This window comes from Panthera pardus, unplaced genomic scaffold (assembly GCF_024362965.1).
Source record: "Panthera pardus isolate Hobbes unplaced genomic scaffold, ASM2436296v1 HiC_scaffold_25, whole genome shotgun sequence".
In the NCBI taxonomy this organism is placed as follows: Eukaryota; Metazoa; Chordata; class Mammalia; order Carnivora; family Felidae; genus Panthera; species Panthera pardus.
The window spans coordinates 54,738,229-54,754,630 of NW_026526821.1; the positions used below are offsets into that span (position 1 = coordinate 54,738,229).

General features: G+C 49.2%; 2 protein-coding genes across 3 annotated transcripts in view; one reads left to right on the forward strand and one right to left on the reverse strand.

Annotated features, from left to right (window-relative positions):
- The window catches only part of TGFBRAP1 (transforming growth factor beta receptor associated protein 1), a 63,071-nt gene extending 55,337 nt beyond the window's left edge, over positions 1 to 7,734 (forward strand). For both annotated transcript variants that reach the window (XM_019428493.2, XM_019428492.2), the window contains exons 11-12: positions 2,993 to 3,426; positions 5,092 to 7,734. In XM_019428493.2, the coding sequence (XP_019284038.1) occupies positions 2,993 to 3,426; positions 5,092 to 5,268 (611 nt within the window). In that variant the 3' untranslated portion in view covers positions 5,269 to 7,734. The remainder of the gene's footprint in view (positions 1 to 2,992; positions 3,427 to 5,091) is intronic.
- GPR45 (G protein-coupled receptor 45) overlaps positions 1 to 16,402 on the reverse strand; it is a 110,682-nt gene that overhangs the window by 6,620 nt on the left and 87,660 nt on the right. The gene's annotated exons all lie outside the window — the stretch shown is intronic.

The following is a 16,402-nucleotide window of genomic DNA, read 5'->3' on the forward strand; positions in this document are numbered from 1 at the left end:
GGCTCTGCCATAGCTCCTCGTTTTGATGGGGCGATTCCTTGGGCCTCTTCTGGCACAAAGTCAGCCGTCTTGGAGGGTGGGGCGAAGCCTCTCAGGCCTCCACCTTCTAGAAAGGGACGTTGGCCCTTTAGCCAGGGACACAAAGCTGCCGGTGGCGGGGAGGGGCGGGGGTTGGAAGGCCGCTTATCTGTCGAGCCTACCTTCGCTAGACTGCCTTATTCCTCTTCGGCCCACTTGATTCTCAGTTCCTTCTGATGGCACCAGCGTTTGGGCGAGGCTGTGCCAGCTAGCACCGCCCCCAGCAGCCCACTCAGATTTCTCGAGGCTCCAAACCGTGAGCTCTGAGCCACAGGTGTCTTGGATGGGAGCCTGGTTTTCATTTCCTTGGGGTGCAGAGCCCACGGTTTTTGTGTTGCGTAAAGTGCCACAAAGCAGCATAGTGCTTGCACCTGGTAGAATGAACTAGATTCTTGATGTACTTGACATAGTAGAGTTTTTAGATTGGTCCTTACTGGCATTAGTAATGTATTTCTCCTTAAATGTGCAGTGTTTTTTGACCATAACTACAGTTGGTTCTCATTATTCGCTGTAGTTATGTTCTATAAAGTCTCCACAGACATTAAATTACTGAATCCTGAACAGTGCTATCCAAGAAATCAGGGTCAGCTTCCTGCAAACCTCTGCTCACATTTTTGTCAACTGATCAGTACATAACCTTGTTTTATGAGTGCTTCTGTTTAAAGACACCTCATTTAATAGGTATTGTTGATTCATTAACATTGAACTCAAGGCCAACAGAACTCTAGCTCAGGCTTGAACGAAGCTCATTGAATACACACATTTTCTCTGGAAGGCACGTCACAGCCTTCCTGTGCTTGGAAACGGTAGGCCCCACTTCGGCACTGTGCTTGGGACCCATTCTAAAGGGCAAAATTACCAGCAAAAAGCACAAAAATGCAAAAATCGTGGCACTGCACACACCATGGAGAGGACCGTTTACTGAATGAGGGCCTCAACAATAAGGCAGAGCATCACCTTATGGGCCCTCGGCTGGGAATATGCGTGTCAGGTGGCTCGAATTTTGTGCCGCCCTGTGCATGTCCGCAAATGAGTGTAGAAGCACCACAACTGCCGACTTTGGGGTTACAGATAAATTTTGGTGAGTAGGCAAATTCATGAATACAGAATCTGAATAATGAGGACTGACTGTATACACCAGGCCCAGGTCAGAATGCTTAGCGTGCGTTAGGACGCTCTCCACAACGACCCTCTGAAATAAGTCCTATTTTTAAAAATTATTTTTACTGTTGTTTTTACAGGGGTGTCAAAGCTTACACGCCTCCGGTCACACAGCTCATGGACAGTAGGTCCAGAGCGTGGACTGGGGTGGTTGCCACCTCACATGAACCACAGAAACTCGTTGTGGCCTGTGTTTGCACCAGGGCTGACCTTCAGCCGTGATGCTCGCCAGCCACCCTGGTCCCTCATGGCCGCTGTCCGTGCTTTTTGGGCGGGGCCCACGCTGTATGGTTGTTAAACAGTTTTACTGTCACCCCTGACTTCCGTCATGCTTCATGCTTTACAAGTCTCTTCGTGCAAATCTCACGCTGGTCATGGGTTTGTTGATCAGGTTCTCGGTCAGCTAACATTTGTGAGCGTGTGTAGAGTATCAGACGCTGCACCGAGGATATAAAGGTGGATGTCACTCGGTTCTGGCCTTCAGTTTAATGAGCACGCACATAGTGGCCGATAGCAGCTCTGCGTGGGGTGGAGGGGAGGGAGCACGGAGAAGGCGCTGTTTGAGCAGTCACAGAGATAAGCCGGGGCTTGCAGATAAGACTGGGGAGCTTGCAGGAAAAGGGGTGTCCGCCAGGGCACTGTGGAAGAACACTGGAAGCTGAGAGACTCACTCTTTACCCTCGTTAGGTGACTTCGGCGGCGTCACCCTGGGCACGTTGTAGTAGCATTTCTTGTGCAGCCTGCCCGCCCGGGGTGGCCGAGAACCAAATACAAACGGGATGATAGATGTGGAAGGTGCAGTCACTGCCATGGGCTTTTCTCAACCAATCTGCGCCTCTCCCGTGCCCTACATGTGGTTGCCACTCAGCAATTATTTGGTGACCTTTCCTTGAGGATGACAAGGATGCACGTTGCAGCTTCTGTGTTTAGTGCTGTAGGTGACACATGTTGTGGAACCAGCCGTTTGCTGCGGGTGTCTGCCGTGTGCCTCAGGCCGGAGTGTGGCCACGCTCCTAAGTCCGAATGCCCAGAATTCCAGTATTAATGTTGGCCTCTGAAATAGGAGCTGTCCCTCGAACATCCGTCTGCAGCAGGAAGAGATCTGACGTTACCTTCCTCGGTTGCCGAGGGAGCGGAAAACAAGGGGCCTCTACCAGTGAGACACAGCCCGCTGCGGGCAGGGCCTCGGTCAGAACTTTCTGTGGTGGTGTCGTGTTGCTCATAGCCTGGCACCTTAAATTGCAGGAGACACAACAGCTTTAGAGTAATGTCGATATGGATGGTTAACAAGAGGGACCCATACTCCTTTCTGTGAACTGTATTTTCAGTTGGAAGACAGGGGCTCGCCACACGTTTTTGGCAGGGTGGGGTTCTTGTCGGAACGTAAGTCAGCGTAGTGCCTTTCCACTGTGGTCGAAGATCCCGTACTGGGAAAATGGGAACAGTGCTGGATTAATTAGAAGCCTGAAGCCGTGATACTCCCGTTTGACCAGGGCCCGCTGAGATGACAGGTCATTTGTTTCCTTCAGCCGCTAAGCATTATGAAAAATAACGTATTCTGCCGTTAGGCTCTGCCTATAAGTAGGGTCCGGCCTCCCCTTTGGGGACGCCAGATCTGCAGCACGGAGGTAAAGGCAGGCCTCGTGTGAACCGTCTAGGTGGCCGGCTCCGCTTTACCCCTTCTTAGGCTGAGAGCACCCGGGGGTTGGGGGCAAGCCGGGGCTGGCTCTAACCGCTGGCTGCTGCCGCACAGATAGAGTCCGGGGCGCCGGCCTCCCCATGGAGAGCGCCATCCTGCACGGCAAGCTGGAGGAGCACGAGGAGGCCCTGCGCATCCTGGTGCACGAGCTGCGGGACTTCTCGGCGGCTGAGGACTACTGCCTGTGGCGCTCCGAGGGCAGAGACCCGCCGTACCGGCAGCGGCTCTTCCACACGCTGCTGGCCATGTACCTCCAGCCCGGCCCCTCCGTGCCCGAGCTGGCCGTGGCCGCCACGGACCTCCTGAACCACCACGCGGCCGAGTTCGACGCCGCCCGCGTCCTGCAGCTGCTGCCGGGTACCTGGTCGGTGCAGCTCCTGCGCCCGTTCCTGACCGGGGCCGTCAGGGACAGCGTGCACACCCGGAGGACCACTCAGGTGGCCCTCGGCCTGGCCAAGTCCGAAAACATGATCTACAAGTACGACAAGGTGAGAGCTGGGCTTCAGAGAAACGCCCACAAGTGGAATAGCTGACCGTGTGGGAATTGTTTTTGCACTCTTGAGGAAGCTCCATACCGTTTTCCAGAGCGGCTGCAAGAGTTTGCATTCCCACCAGCAGGACACATCTTCCTGTCACGGCCCGAATCCCGTCCTGGGAGCCCCACCCTCATGACCTCACCCAACCTCTGTCACCTCCCAGAGGCCCCCAGTACATCACATTGAAAATTAGAACTTCTGCATAGGAAGGGCCTGGGAGAGGGGGATACAAACGTTCTGTCCCCGACAGTCCCCAGTGTATATCCCTTTCTGGAGGCTTCTCTCTTGTGAGACCCCACACTCTATGCAGCTGGCAGGGGGATCTTTCCAGAGCAGGAACTCGATGTGTTCCTCCCCTGTGGAAGCCTTCGTGAGTCCCCAGTAGAGGAGTTGAGGCCTGGAGGGTTCCATCTCCTCTCCTTTGGTCTGGCCCTTTCCGTCTATTGCTGCTTCCCAGGACATGTGGAATCTCCCAGATGTGATAGGTTGCTTCACACATACAGGCTTCGTACCTGTGGTGCCCCCTGAGATGGTCCTAACCTTTCCTTTTATGCCTGGTGAACACCTACTCAAAACCCAGCCTCGGTATTTTTTCTTTTGTGAAACCTTCATATCCCTTCAAGCAGATAACTCCCCTCCTTCGCCCACCGCATGTTCGGCATGCATTCATAATTGTCTCCCTTCACCATTAGACTCTGGGTTCTTTGAGGGCACAGAACTTCATCTGTGTATCTCAGTATCCCTAGAGCCAAGCCTGGCATCTCAAAAGTGTTTAATAAGTGTTTGTTGAGTGACTGATGAAACTCATGAGTACAGGGTGAATTCACTGAATTGGTAATTGGTCCTGCCGGTAGGCAGAGTTGCCTGGGTTGACACCAGTGAACGGTGCAAAAAGGCTTTTTACCTCGCAGAACTGAGGGGGTTACAGCCCGGTTTTGTTCGCTGCCTTTAAACAAATGAAATTATGTTTTCTAGGACCAGGCAGGAATGTGCCATGAATGAACCATATGGCTTTGATGGAGTCCCTTATTTGTGCCTTACATTCCCTGTTTGCAAATGAGAGGGCCAAGGAATTGGATGATTTACACAGCTTTATTCAGCTCTAACATGACATGACTTTCCAACAGGAGTTGGCTCAAACACAGAGCTCAGAGAACGTTTGAGAGAGGGCCTGTTTAGAAATGCCCGTGGCTGGCGAGCAGCAGTTACTTTTATAAAATAAGAAAGCAGTTTTGTAGCATTTTTTTATCTCTCTGGTTCCTAGGGACGTTTTTGTTTATTTTCACCTCTAATGTTCTGGTGGGTTTTTTTTTTTTTTTTTTTTTTTAATGTTTATGATTTTTGAGGCGGGTGGCAGAGGATCTAAAGCAGGCTTAGCACTGCCAGCACCGAGCCCGATATGGGGCTCAAACTCGCAAACTGTGAGATCGTGATCCGAGCCGAAGTTAGATGCTTAACCGACTGAGCCACCCAGGTGCCCCTCCTCTAATATTCTGTTCAAAGAAATGGACGTTAAAGCAGTCCTCATGAGTAGTAATCATCCACGGGGTAACGCGTGTCCACTCTGAAAAACTGGTATAACTCTAGCTGACAGTGTCCTCGGTCTTTTTTTTGCAGATGAAGTTGAAAGGAAGCTCAGTTCGGCTTTCGGACAAAAAGCTCTGCCAGATGTGCCAAAATCCCTTTCGTGAGCCCGTGTTTGTTAGGTATCCAAATGGTGGTCTTGTCCACACCCACTGTGCTGCCGGCAGACACACGAACCCCAGCCCCCCCGGCCCTGGCGCACGGACTTGAGGAGGCCCACCCGAGGGCGTGAGAAGGACCCTGAGCTCTTTACCAAGCCTGCTGGGTGCAGAGAGCAGAAGCCGCTGCACTTGTGCCAGCCAGGACGAAGGGGTGACATCTGGGTGCTGGGGAGACGTCGGTCAACGTGAAACAGGGGCTCTTCACTGCTGACCACTCTACATTGAATGTAAATGGAAAATCCCACAAATAGAGACATGTTAGGGTTCGCCCGTCCCGGTACTTTGTAATCCAAAACGAATGCCTACTTTGAGAGAAAAATGAGCCTTCTCTCTGCAGTGTGGACATCCTGGATTCCCCCACTCCGGTACCCTAGTCTCCAGATGTGCATTTGCACTGGGAACGTGCTCCAGGGTGGCACAGGGATGAAAAGCTCGCTCGGCAGGGTGGGGAGCCGCACGGTTGCGAGCAGGGGTTGGGGGGGAGGGGGGCTGTCTGTTTCCAGGATTACCTCGTGGGCTCCGCCTTTGCCCTTAGCTGACCTTGGGGAAATCTTTTTGTTCTTTCTACTTCCCGTGTGACTCTCAACCCCTAAAGGATTCTGCCTTGTTTACCCGAGCACCCCCTTTCGGGGGAATTTGTACGCTTCTGGCTGCCTCGCCAGTGAGGACCTGTCGGAAAACGGTGTAGCCCCAAGAGAGAAGCCGCTCGCCCCATCTGTAAGAGGACAGTGGAGGAGAGACCTGTGGCAGGCGAGGGCCCAGGTTTTGGTCCCTGTACTGTCACAACACCTGCCAATTTGAAACTCCGCAATTGACATGTTTGACTAAAAAGTTTTATTTGAAGTTCTGTCATCTCTGCAGTTTTTCTCTTGTTTAGAAATTCATCCGTCATATCCGTTAGGGACATTTTTTTTTTTCCTTGTTAAAATGTACCTCCTACTGAACACTCGGGAAATTAAAAGGGAAGCGTTACGAGCACAAGCCGAGCAGAATTTCAGGAGAGGCCGGTTTTAACCTCACACCCTCAGCAGGACGGGCAGCGGTGACAGCTGCCTTCGCCCGTGACCGAGGTGTCTGTCATCTTTCCTGCCGGGTACTTCTGCACACCCCGATGAGGAAGTCCAGTCAGGCTGCCTTACCTCCCAGCACTTTACACGCCTGCTCTGAGGTTTCCTGAACTCACAGGAGGAGTCCCTCTTGTTCACCACAGACTGAGTCATTTTGTGTCTCCGCCTAATGTCGTGGAGGAGCCGAAGCCGTCCCTCCTTCGCTGCCCTGTTTTGAATTTCATCGTTGGGATTAATGATTCTATTAAGAACTAACACTAGACACTTGTACCCCCGCTGTAGCATTAGGGAAACAAGCATTAGCTCGTGTGTCACAGGAGAGGACCCTAGAACAGAGCCTCTCGCCGTCGGCCCGGGCCTTACAGAGCAGGGGTGAAGCGCTCCTTGTCCGTTGTCTGAACAGTGCTCTCCTGTACTCATAATGGTCAGTATTCTTCGTCCTTCTGTGATTCCGAGTGGCCCAAGAAAGCAAAGGCGCCTCCGCGTTCTTCCCGGTGTCTCCGTCTAAAGAATAAATGAAGAAACTCTTGCAACTCAGCCACACACTGCGTACGTGGGGATGAAGCCCAAGTCCGGTCATGAGTTTGACAGCTTGACCCTGTGGATGACTGTTCCGGGATGGTCATATTACTGTGCACGTTATGGTTACAACTCACGAGCTCCTGTTTATTCCTCCAAGAACAAGCCCCTAGCACGTACCGTGTCACGCTTCCGAAAGCGCTGTTTCGCTGGACACGACATGGGTAAAATCTTGAGAGCACCTTGTGATTGCTCATTCCTAACTTGGGGACACTAGTCTCCGCTCTCTCCGAACACTGGTCGGTTTTTTTTGAAACGTTTCTCATCCTTTAGAATGACGGGGATTAAAGCTGAGTGGCCTCCTGTGTTCAGAACCGTACCTCGTTCTCCTCTTTCTCTGACGTCCACAGGCCCTTTTTTGCAAATCAGATTTTTAAAATACATAGTTCTCTCTAAAGGCCTGCTATTTTGTGACTGTGCCATTGAGTGGAACAATTAGAACATTGCTCAGCCCTTTTCTCCCCTCATTAGGTTCTGTGTAACCATTCTAGTTAAAACAGCATGAGCCGAACCCAGTTGGCATTAATATTCGAGGGGCAATACTGTTAGATTTTATGAACTGTTTCTCTGCTGTTGCCCCGCAGGTGTTCATATGGGCGTGTCCTGTAGGGTGTGGAGCATTGGGCCTGAGCTCAGAGCAGGATGCCTCCTGCCCATGACCTTGGTGAGTGCAGAGCAGCTCAGGAGGCCGTGGGGTCACACCATCAAACCCATGCCCGTCACACAACGAGGGTAGCCCTTGCTTTTCGCTTGCTCTCCTACGGAAACTTTTGTCCTTGCAACTTTATCCTTCACCCCTGGTCGGGTCCCAAATACACAAGATGTACAAATGTAAACTTGTTGATTTTATTAAAATTCTTTTAATTCTTTGTTCTTTCTGTAATTTTTTTTTTTTTTTTTTTTTAATAAAAATTATCTCGGTGAAGTGGTGCTTTCCACTTGGTGCAATACCTAGTCCAAGGAGTTCCGGAACTTACTCATCCGTACCTCGTGGCTCCTACCTGCACCTGCAGAGGACTTGCATTGGCCACCTCTGAAATTCTTTGTTATCACATTACTAAATTTTATAATTTTTGAAATGTTTTTTAAGTGTATTTATTTTGAGAGAGAGAGAGTGCACGAGGGTGGAGCAGAGACAGAGGGAGAGAGAATGCCAAGCAGGCTCCCCACTGTCACCACAAAGCCCCAAGCGGGGCTCGAACCCACAAACCGCAAGATCATGACCTGAGCCAAAGTCAGTCGCTTAACTGACTGAGCCACCCAGGCGCCCCGTTACCACTTTACTGAGTTTTAAATGGTCCTCTTCTGTGTTTATCTCCTGCATATTCTCAAGGTGCTCCTTGACATCTGTTACCTTTAGATCAATCATACCCTGAGAAATTTAGCCAAGGAGACTTCTGGCAACTTCCCACATACTTCACCTTTCAGCCAAATGCCCTTTAAGTAGACCTGTTGCCGGTGGATTTCTAACTCTGAACATATTCAAGGAGTAGAACTTTTTTGTTTGTCTCACCTTTAAAATTTTACTTCATCCTTGTTCGTAGCAAGTCTTCGAGAAACCCTGTCAAATGAATTTCACAGCATATTCCCATATTTCTTTTTTTTTTCTTTAATGTTTATTTACTTATTTTGAGAGAGAGAGCACAAGCAGGGGAGGGGCAGAGAGAGAATCCCAAGCAGGCTCCACACTCAGCGCAGGGCTTAACACTAGGCTTGATCCCACAACCGCGATATCATGACCTGAGTTCAAATCAAGAGTCAGACGCTTAACTGAGCCACGTAGGCGCCCCTACCGTGTTTCCTTTTTCATTATAGGTGCTGTGTGAGCCCTGAGGAGAGGCTGTGTTAACACAGCTGATCGTCCCTGAGTGCTCTATCCCTGTACCGCATGCCATTCCGGCTGGTATCACGTGTGGGTGATAGTGTGGGTGAGGTGTCAAATCATCTCAGACTGAAGACACTGAGGCACAGGTTGGTGGGATGATTTTCTTGGGAGGACAAGTCCAGCCAGCTAGAGTTCAAGTCTCTGCCGGCAGAGATCCCCGCCTGGTGCTTCTCAAGCCACGAGAACCTGCAACTTAGCCAGCCTTGACTGTAGTATTCACACAGTGATGTCACTGCTTTCAGAAAGTCATAAAGCAGCAAGTTTAAGATCCTTTCCTTATTTCTGTGTTCTTGGTATCCTGTGGCTCAGCGTATTAAAGAGTAGAGGGGAGCATGCTTAGGCTTACAAACCTGCCTGGAAAGGGAGAAGTGGTAGGTTCCCACTGCCTACAAGAACATCGCAAGGCCAAGTGGCTGAGAGAGCGTGAGTTGATGTCCTAAATGTGACTGTTGGTAGAAGCAAAGACTGGCGCCTGACTTCGTGAAATGGGCTGTGACTCGTGTTAGATTAATTAAATACCAACTACCACCCCCGTTTGCTCCTGGCAGGTCTGTCAGCCTCAGCGTCTGAAAGGAAAATGTACGAGAAGCTAGACCATATGGACCAGAGGCCCTTTCACCTTCTCAAAAACACTAAATGGCTGGAGCATCATCTAAACGCTTGTTAATACCTTGTTCGGTGATAAGCACTGGAATTAATGAAGCCTGCTTTTCGTTAGCTTGCACTGCAGCCAGGGAAGGGAAACAAATAGCTATAATTCAGTCTGCAGTCCGGAGCCGTAAATTAGCTAAATGAGACGTGTGGCAAGCTGGGGCTAGAAAGCAGCATATACAAATCAACGGGCCAGGTGTGGTTCCGAAGGAAAATGTCACCACTGGATGCAGGGGAGCCTGGGTCTCGTCAGGCTCCGACACTCAGCTGTGGTCCTGGGCCAGTCACATCCCCTAGACCATGATGGTGTCATCGGTAGACTGGAGTTGGAGCTGGGTGGCATCTGAGGACCCTTCGGGAAATCGGCAGCGGAGCAGGTACGGTCCAGCCTTTGAGCTGCCCCAGAGGCTGTGGGGTCTCAGGCTGTGCCCGAGCCCCCACACAGTCCTTCACCGTTAACAGTTCTCTTCCTTTAGCGAGCATTTTCCATTTGTCTCACTTGATCCGCTTTTCAGTGGTGTCTCCAACTAAGCCGGGGAGGCAGGTTCCTAACCTCATCTCAACAGGCAGTGACGACACAGCCCATGGCACGGGTGGTGCCCGTCTGACTGATTCCTCCTGGCCTCTGCCTCTTCCACCCACACACGCGACTGCCCCCCCCCCACCTCTGCCATCAACGTGGTCAACCCCCACATCTGTTCCTCAAGTGGTTTTCAATGCACCGCTGATTTACGGTCAACTGTTGACTTAAGCTTATAAATAAACCAGAATGCTAAAGTTTTGCTTTTTTAGAATTAGCTTTTTCCCAGTTACTATACACGTCTAAAGGTATTTGATTTTTTTTTTGCTTTCATTTAATTTATAAGAATGTATTCACTTTTTTAATGTGATAGTCAAACTCAATTTTCTATAAAAAAAAAAAAGTTACCATATTACTAAAATGGCTGTATGTAAATATATTTTCCATGTGCTAGTCTTCTTGTCATTTTTGTGTTTCTTTTTTTAAATTAAAAAATTTTTTTTTTTTTTAGAGAGAGAGTGAGAGCAGGGGAGAGGGGCAGAGAGAGAATCTTAAGCAGGCTCCATGCTCATTGCGGAGCCCAACACGGGGCTCGATCCCATGACCCTAGGATCATGATCTCAGCTGAAAGCAAGAGTCAGCTGCTCAACCAACTGAGCCACCCAGGCACCCCTCCTGGAATTTTTAGTTATAAAATTCACATAACGTAGAGTTAACCCATTATGTTTCAACCGTGTACCATTCAGTGGCATTAAATACATTCACGATGCACTCACCATCCATCTCTACAACTCTTTGCTCTTCCTAGACTGAAACCATTAAACACTAACTCCCCGTCCTCCCTCCCCCTCCCTGGGAACCACCATTCTACTTCCTGTCTCTGTCAATTGGACAACCAGGGACCTCGTGTAAGTGGAATCACAGTATTTGTCCTTTTGTGGCTGGTTTATTGCACTTCGCATAATGTCCTCAAAATTCCCCCATGTAGCACGTGTCACAGTTTCCTTCCTTTTTAAGGCTGAATAATCCTCAGCTTAATGGCTTTTAAGTCGTATATTTAGTTGTACGAAGTGTGCGTACATAGACCATTTGGTGATATGTATTTTATATAAAATTAGAATTGCTATATAAAATAACAATTTTATACATTCTTATCCACATCTAAGATACAACCCTGTACCAATCATCTAAAAGTCACCCACTTACTGTCCTGATCTCTTCCATTGGGTTCAAAGAGACCCGCAAACAGCTCACAAATGGCCATATGTGGGGTCCTTTGAAAATGGGTTCAGAATCAACACAGATCTTGGTCAACAAGGAACGACACAGCTTTCCCCAGCGTGAGGTGACACTGTTCACCTGCAAGAATCTGTGTAAAGCTTGATTCAGAACCAAGGCCCAGACTAGCTTATGTGACAAAGTGGCCAAAGCCAGAGCAGCTATCCTACAAGCCAGAGCCTATGACGAGCAGGCCAGCAGAGGGCAAGGGGGCTTCCCTAGCAGGCCTCCTATTGAAGGTGTGCTCGTTTTCCATGATTTTTCCAAGCTCTCTTTACACAAACCTCTGGAACATCTTCTGGGGAGGGAAGGAGGTATGCCTGCCCCCAGATTCCTGGTCATGCCCCTTAGGCTGTTGTTCAAATATGGCTCCAGTTCCTGCTTCAAGTAGGTCCCAGGAGTGTGGAGCCTGAAGTTGAACTCAGGGTAGGAAGGAAGGGGGCACTCTCCTCACTTTCCTGGGAGAGCAAGAAAGCGACAGCATACGGGTGTAGACAGCATGCAGTGTGTAGTACGCGTCTGGGCCTGGGATGGTGAGAGCTATATTCCCTGCTTCTTCCAAACACACGCACCCGGGGAGCTGCCGCGGCAAATGGGAACCAGCCTGTTTCCGTTGGTCAAGGCTCCCGCTGCCGTGAGGAGGCTTGGGGCTGGGGACTTTTAGCATGTTTCCGCACCTGCACTGCAGACTGTTGTTGCAATCCACGGCGAAGGTTATGTCGTCACAGGGCAAGGCTGGGTGTCTCAACACCTCAAGTGCAAGAGCACGATCCCTGCTTCGGTAACTAATCTCACGCAGTTTGAACGTCAGCAACGTTCATTTGGCTGTGCCAAATTCCGCTTTGTGCACCTACTGGTGTAATTTCCAGATACCTTGTGTTTGTGCAACTACCAGAAAATGAGCTGCTTCCTAGCAGCTGACGGGGAAGGTCAGCCATTCCCAACCTGCCGGGCTGTGCCTGCACGCACGTGCAGTGGGCCAGAAGGACGCGGGAGCTGTCCAGGGCCCTCCTCGGTGTGGAGCTGTGATCCCTCCTGGGGCAGTCACAGCCGTGGCGACTCACTCCAAGTTACTACCCTGTTCACGCAACTGCAGAAATAGAACCGACCTTGCCACAGAGGGAGGCAGTGGCTAAAGGGCTCACGTTACCAGGAACTGTATTTAATGCCGAGGGGGCAGTTTTCCCTTCTCAATCCATGATTCCATCATTCATAACACTCAATCATTCATTCGTCCCCCAAGCGCATGTTGGAAGATCGCTCTGTGCCAGGCATTGTGCTAAGCGCTGTGGATAAAATAGCGAAAAAGACACATCCGGTCTCAGCCCTGCCGGAGCTCACCATGGAGATTACGACCCAGTGGGACGAATGCCAAGAGGAGGCAGTGCAGGTCCGCGGCACAGACGAGGAACCCTCGGTAAGAAAGGCAGCGCTCTGGGCAGAGGGAAGAGCAGAGCCAAGCCTGGAGGTGGGGAGGATGATCGCCCCTTGAAAATAGAGACTCAGTTTGCAGCCCGGGGAGAAGGCAGGGGGTGATGCCAGATGAGGCTGGGGGCTGAGGCTTCATCCCGCTTCTCAGCAGAAGCAAAAACACAAGTGACTGTGCTGTGGGAAAACCAACTGTCCAACCACCACCAACTCTTAATCTTCACATAGTTCCTAGTGACGTGGGAAGGGACCCCACCAAAAAGACAACACAAATTGTTTTAACCAGTTTATTTGGAGAATCCTTCGTTTTAAAATGTAGTGTATTGGGGCTACTGGGTGGCTCAGCGGGTTGCGCGTCCAACTTCAGCTCAGGTCATGAACTCACGGTTTGTGAGTTCGAGCCCTGCATCGGGCTCTCCGCTGTCATCGCAGAGCCCGCTTCAGATCCTCTGTCTCCCCCGCCCTTTGCTCTTCCCCCCCTCATGCATGCACATGCTCTCGCTCTCAAAAATAAACGTTAAAAAAATAAAATAAAATATATGAACAGAAGATTTGAGGTATGGTAAAGCCGGAAGACCAGGAGATGATTGCTATTGAAAAGATAGTTTGGGGGGCGCCTGGGTGGCTCAGCTGGTGAAGCAACCGACTTCGGCTCAGGTCATGATCTCTCAGTCTGTGAGTTTGAGCCCCGCATCGGGCTCTGTGCTGACAGCTCAGAGCCAGGAGCCTGCTTCAGATTCTGTGTGTGTGTCTCTCTCTCTGTGCCCCTCCCCAACTTGTGCTCTGTCTCTCTCTCAAAAATAAACATTAAAAAAAATTTAAAAAACAAAAAAGAAAGAAAAGATAATTTTGATATTCAGGTCCCGGGAAGAGGGGCTATGCCATGCCATAGGGGTCACGCGAGGAATCACCAGCGTTGGTCAGGATGTACAAGGAGTGGGTGGGTGGGTACTGTGTGCACTAAAGAGTCTTTATTGTGGTTCCCAGGGAAGGAATGGGTCAGGCAGGGGAAACAGGCTTAGGGTCGGGTAGTTTGGATTTCAGCAGGCTCGGGGGTATAGAGGCTGGATGTCTGGTCCCAGGTGCTGGGCTGATCAGGGCAGGGGGACAGTGGTCCAGAGCATGAGAGCCCGAGAGGAGGTGGTGGGTGTGGGCTCTGAATTGGTGATTTGTATCTAAGAGATGCACTGGTAGGCGAGCTGTATACTCCCTCTGGGAATTAACTAGCCCTGAAAGTGGCATCCTCTCCACGGGCAGCAAAGCATCAGAAGACAGAAAATAAGAGATGAGCTTAATACTGCCTTTTGATTAGGCCACCAGGGGCAGCCACAACTGTATTATACTCTGCCTCTCAGTTCAGAGAATTGAACTTAAACACTTAATATGCTTCTAACAGCAGGGTAAAAAAGGTTGTCTTCCTAGGCCCAGCCCACCAGCCAGCCAGACTTCTGCTGTGTTCAAAGGGTGTCTCGAGTCTGGCTGACTCAAGCTGGCCTGCGATTGCCACAAATAATCCTGTCAGCCCAAATTGGTTTCTGGAGAGGTGTAATATCTTTTTTTTTTTTTAATGTTTATTTTTGACAGAGAGACAGAGCATGAGCGGGGGAGGGGCAGAGAGAGAGAGAGAGGGAGACACAGACTCCGAAGCAGGCTCCAGGCTCCGAGCGGTCAGCACAGAGTCCGACGCAGGGCTGGAACTCACGGACCTGAGATCATGACCTGAGCCGAAGTCAGACGCTCAACCGACTGAGCCACCCAGGCACCCCGGAGAGGTGTAATATCTTTAACAGTTATTTCTGTGACACCTTTCTACATGTAATTACTGAATATATATTCATTGGCCTTAGCCTTTGCAAAAGTGCAGAGCTCTTGAATAATGCCTCCTTGGTCAAAATGGCTGCGTGTTTTCTCTCCCAGAAACCTTGATGTCCCAATTCATGACCCAAGTGAGGCCCAAAGGAGCCTCTGCCCAGCTTGTTGGCGGAGGGGCCATTGGTGGTTAATGGGAAGTGCTTTATGACCTGCCCATGCAGTTTCTCAAGTTGTTGGCAATTCTTAAGTACATCTGGTGAGAGAGTAAATTGCCATAGACTTCCTAAAAAAAAAAAAAAATGTATTGTCCTAAAAGCCACCAGTTCCACTTTTCGAGTTTATTTTAAGAAAACAGTCAGTGGCTTGGCGGAGAAATTTATGCCAAGGATGTTCATTACAGCATTTTTAAAAAATAATGAAAAATAGAAAAAAATTATGCAAAAAACAGGGAGTACTTCAGGTAATTAGCTTATGGTGCATCCACACAATGGAAGATCTCCAGCCATTAGAAAGCACTTCAAAACACCCACAAAAACAAAAACAAAATTTTAAAAACCAAAAATACCAGGCTACAGACTTTTAGTGTGGTATATAGCATGATCTGAGCTTTGCAAAAGAAAATATACACTTTTTATATTTATTACATATGAATACAATTGTGGTTTTTTATTATAAAAGATTAGAACATGTTTGATTTTCTTTGTGCTGGGGTAAAAAAAATTCAATTACTGTTTTCATCTCTACAAGCAGCAAATTATAACTGAAATAAAAAACCTATCATTGAGATTTTTTTAAAGTTTATTTTTGTAAGAGAGAGAGACAGAGCACTAGCAAGGGAGAGGCAAGGGGAGAGAAGGAGAGAGAGACACAGAATCTGAACTAGACTCCAGGCTCTGAGCTGTCAGCACAGAGCCCGACGTGGGGCTTGAACTCACGAACCATGAGATCATGACTTGAGCCGAAGTCGGACACTTAACCAACTGAGCCACCCAGGTGCCCCATAAAAAATCTACAACTGAAAAAAAAATTAGTAGATATGATTTTTACAACTTTCCTTAAGGCCAGCGAACATTCATTCATTAGGATGGAGACTATATCATTCTTTTACAGAATCTAAATCTAAACTTTAATAGTATCCTCTCATATCTAGTTGAAAGCTTACCCATATGTATCTATTGTATTGTCAGAAGGAGACAGAAAGATTGGAGAAAACCAGAGAAAGGGTCGGGGAATGAAGAGGACCTCTAGGCAGAAGAGGCTCACACATAGTGTAACAGAGATTGAACTCCAGGTGACAAAATATTGTGGGACATCCTCCCTGTCAAGAATGGGGAAGAAGGCAGGAGTCTCATCTGGGCCTGAGTGAACCCAGAATTCCCCCAACCACCATGCAGGTCTCAGGTGGATGCATGTTGGAAGCCCCAGGGCTCTCCACAAGGGGGATGAAACCTTCTGAGTAGCTTGGACTGACCGCTTCCAGAGAGGCCCAGCAAATTCCAGAAAGTGTGGGAAGCATTGGGAAGAAAGAGCCTCCTGTTTCCCATAATGTTTCCCCCTTGCCTTTGTTCACACTTTGAAAGCAAACTCCGTTTTCCATTTTTCCTTATGCATTTTTTAAATTGTTCAGTCTTGTTTGTCTTTTATGGCGAGGTTAGTGACCCTGTCTTCGTGATTTAATAAAACATTGGAAGACTTCGTGACGCGACAGAAAAAGACTGCGACAAGGGAATAGGGCAGCAGCATTTCAGTGCGGGAGGAAATGAGAAATACAGTCCCTCAAGGACAGTTAATAAGGAGCAGCAAATCTGTCTTTTAAAATGCTTCTGAAAATGAGCTTGGCTATTTCCCCCCTCAACTGCAGTGATTGGCGAAGGCAGCAGCTAAGAACACAGAGGGGGTGGAACGCACAGATCCAATGCAAGGGATCTATTCTTTCTTCTTCTTTTTTAATGTTTATTTATTT